Below are 1,072 nucleotides of genomic sequence, written 5' to 3' on the forward strand. Positions count from 1 at the left end.
GAGGGGCTGCTGAGGGGCTGGGTGGGGTTTGGAGGTCATTTTAGGGGGGCTCCTGTAGGAGTAAGCCAGGCAGGAATGGTGTCCTAGGAGATGTGGGACATGGGGTTGGGCCAGCAGGAGCAGGGCAGGATTGTCCCATTGGGATGGACACTGGGGAGGCCCAACCTTGAATCCTGGAGGTGGTTTTGGGTCAAGATGAGCTTTGAAGGTCCCTCCCCACCCAAACCTCTGTGGGGTTCTGTGATTTTGGAAGCTCCACCCCACCACCTTCAGCACCTGCATGAAACCCACCCCACTGTTTGCCCCACACAACCATGAAGAAACCATCTCCTCTCCTGAGACCAGTGCCAAGCTGACCAAAGTTGTGGAGCTCAAACCCATTTCCCCACCACAACCCCACCTCAAGACCTCCAGATGCCACCATCCCCGCCCACGATCCCCTTCCAGCTCCTCCTCCACCTCCCAAATCCCTCAGGGAGGAGCTTCCTCACCTTCCATGGTCTCTGTCAGCCTGTCTGCCACCTTCCTGACGGCCGTGCTCATGCTCAGCTGCCCGTGGAGCAGCAGCTCCTCCACCAGCAGCTCCCCCGTGTCCCCGTAGAGGGTCTTGGCGGTGTAGATGTAGCGGGGGTAGCGCAGGATCCTCAAGACCCTCCTGCAGTGGCCTTCATATTCCACCCACCCCCTTTTCTGCAGCTGGTAGGTCACCAGGTTGTGTTGGAGGAGGACACAAAGGGCTTTCTTCACCTGCCCGGGGGTAGAATGGGGCTGGGGGACATCATTGAGAAGCCCAATTTGGGTTCTGACCCCCCCCCAACGCCGAGTTCTGGAGCTCCTGGGGTTGTTTCCACCTGACTTTTGATGGTGTTTGTGTCACCATCTCGTCCCCACCACCAGCAGAGGGGGAGGTTGGAGCAGAGGAATGATTTCTTGCCCCTGGAGGGGTGGAGTCCCCACCCCTGGAGGGGTTCCCAAGCCGTGGAGATGGGGGGTGAGGGCCACGGCTCAGGAGTGGACCCAAAACTCTGTCCCCAGCTTCCTTCTGAGTATGAAACACCCCCCAGCAGGTCTC

At 59.5% G+C, this 1,072-nt stretch overlaps 1 protein-coding gene across 1 annotated transcript in view; it reads right to left on the reverse strand.

Moving 5' to 3' along the window:
* Window positions 1-491: 491 nt before the first annotated feature.
* POLR3C (polymerase (RNA) III (DNA directed) polypeptide C (62kD)) overlaps window positions 492-1,072 on the reverse strand; it is a gene marked incomplete at its 3' end in the record, with an annotated part of 973 nt that continues 392 nt past the window's right edge. The window contains exon 2 of the mRNA XM_008947006.1: window positions 492-747. Within this exon, the coding sequence (XP_008945254.1) occupies window positions 492-747 (256 nt within the window). The remainder of the gene's footprint in view (window positions 748-1,072) is intronic.

Source organism: Merops nubicus, unplaced genomic scaffold (assembly GCF_000691845.1).
Source record: "Merops nubicus isolate BGI_N331 unplaced genomic scaffold, ASM69184v1 scaffold29769, whole genome shotgun sequence".
Taxonomy (NCBI): Eukaryota; Metazoa; Chordata; class Aves; order Coraciiformes; family Meropidae; genus Merops; species Merops nubicus.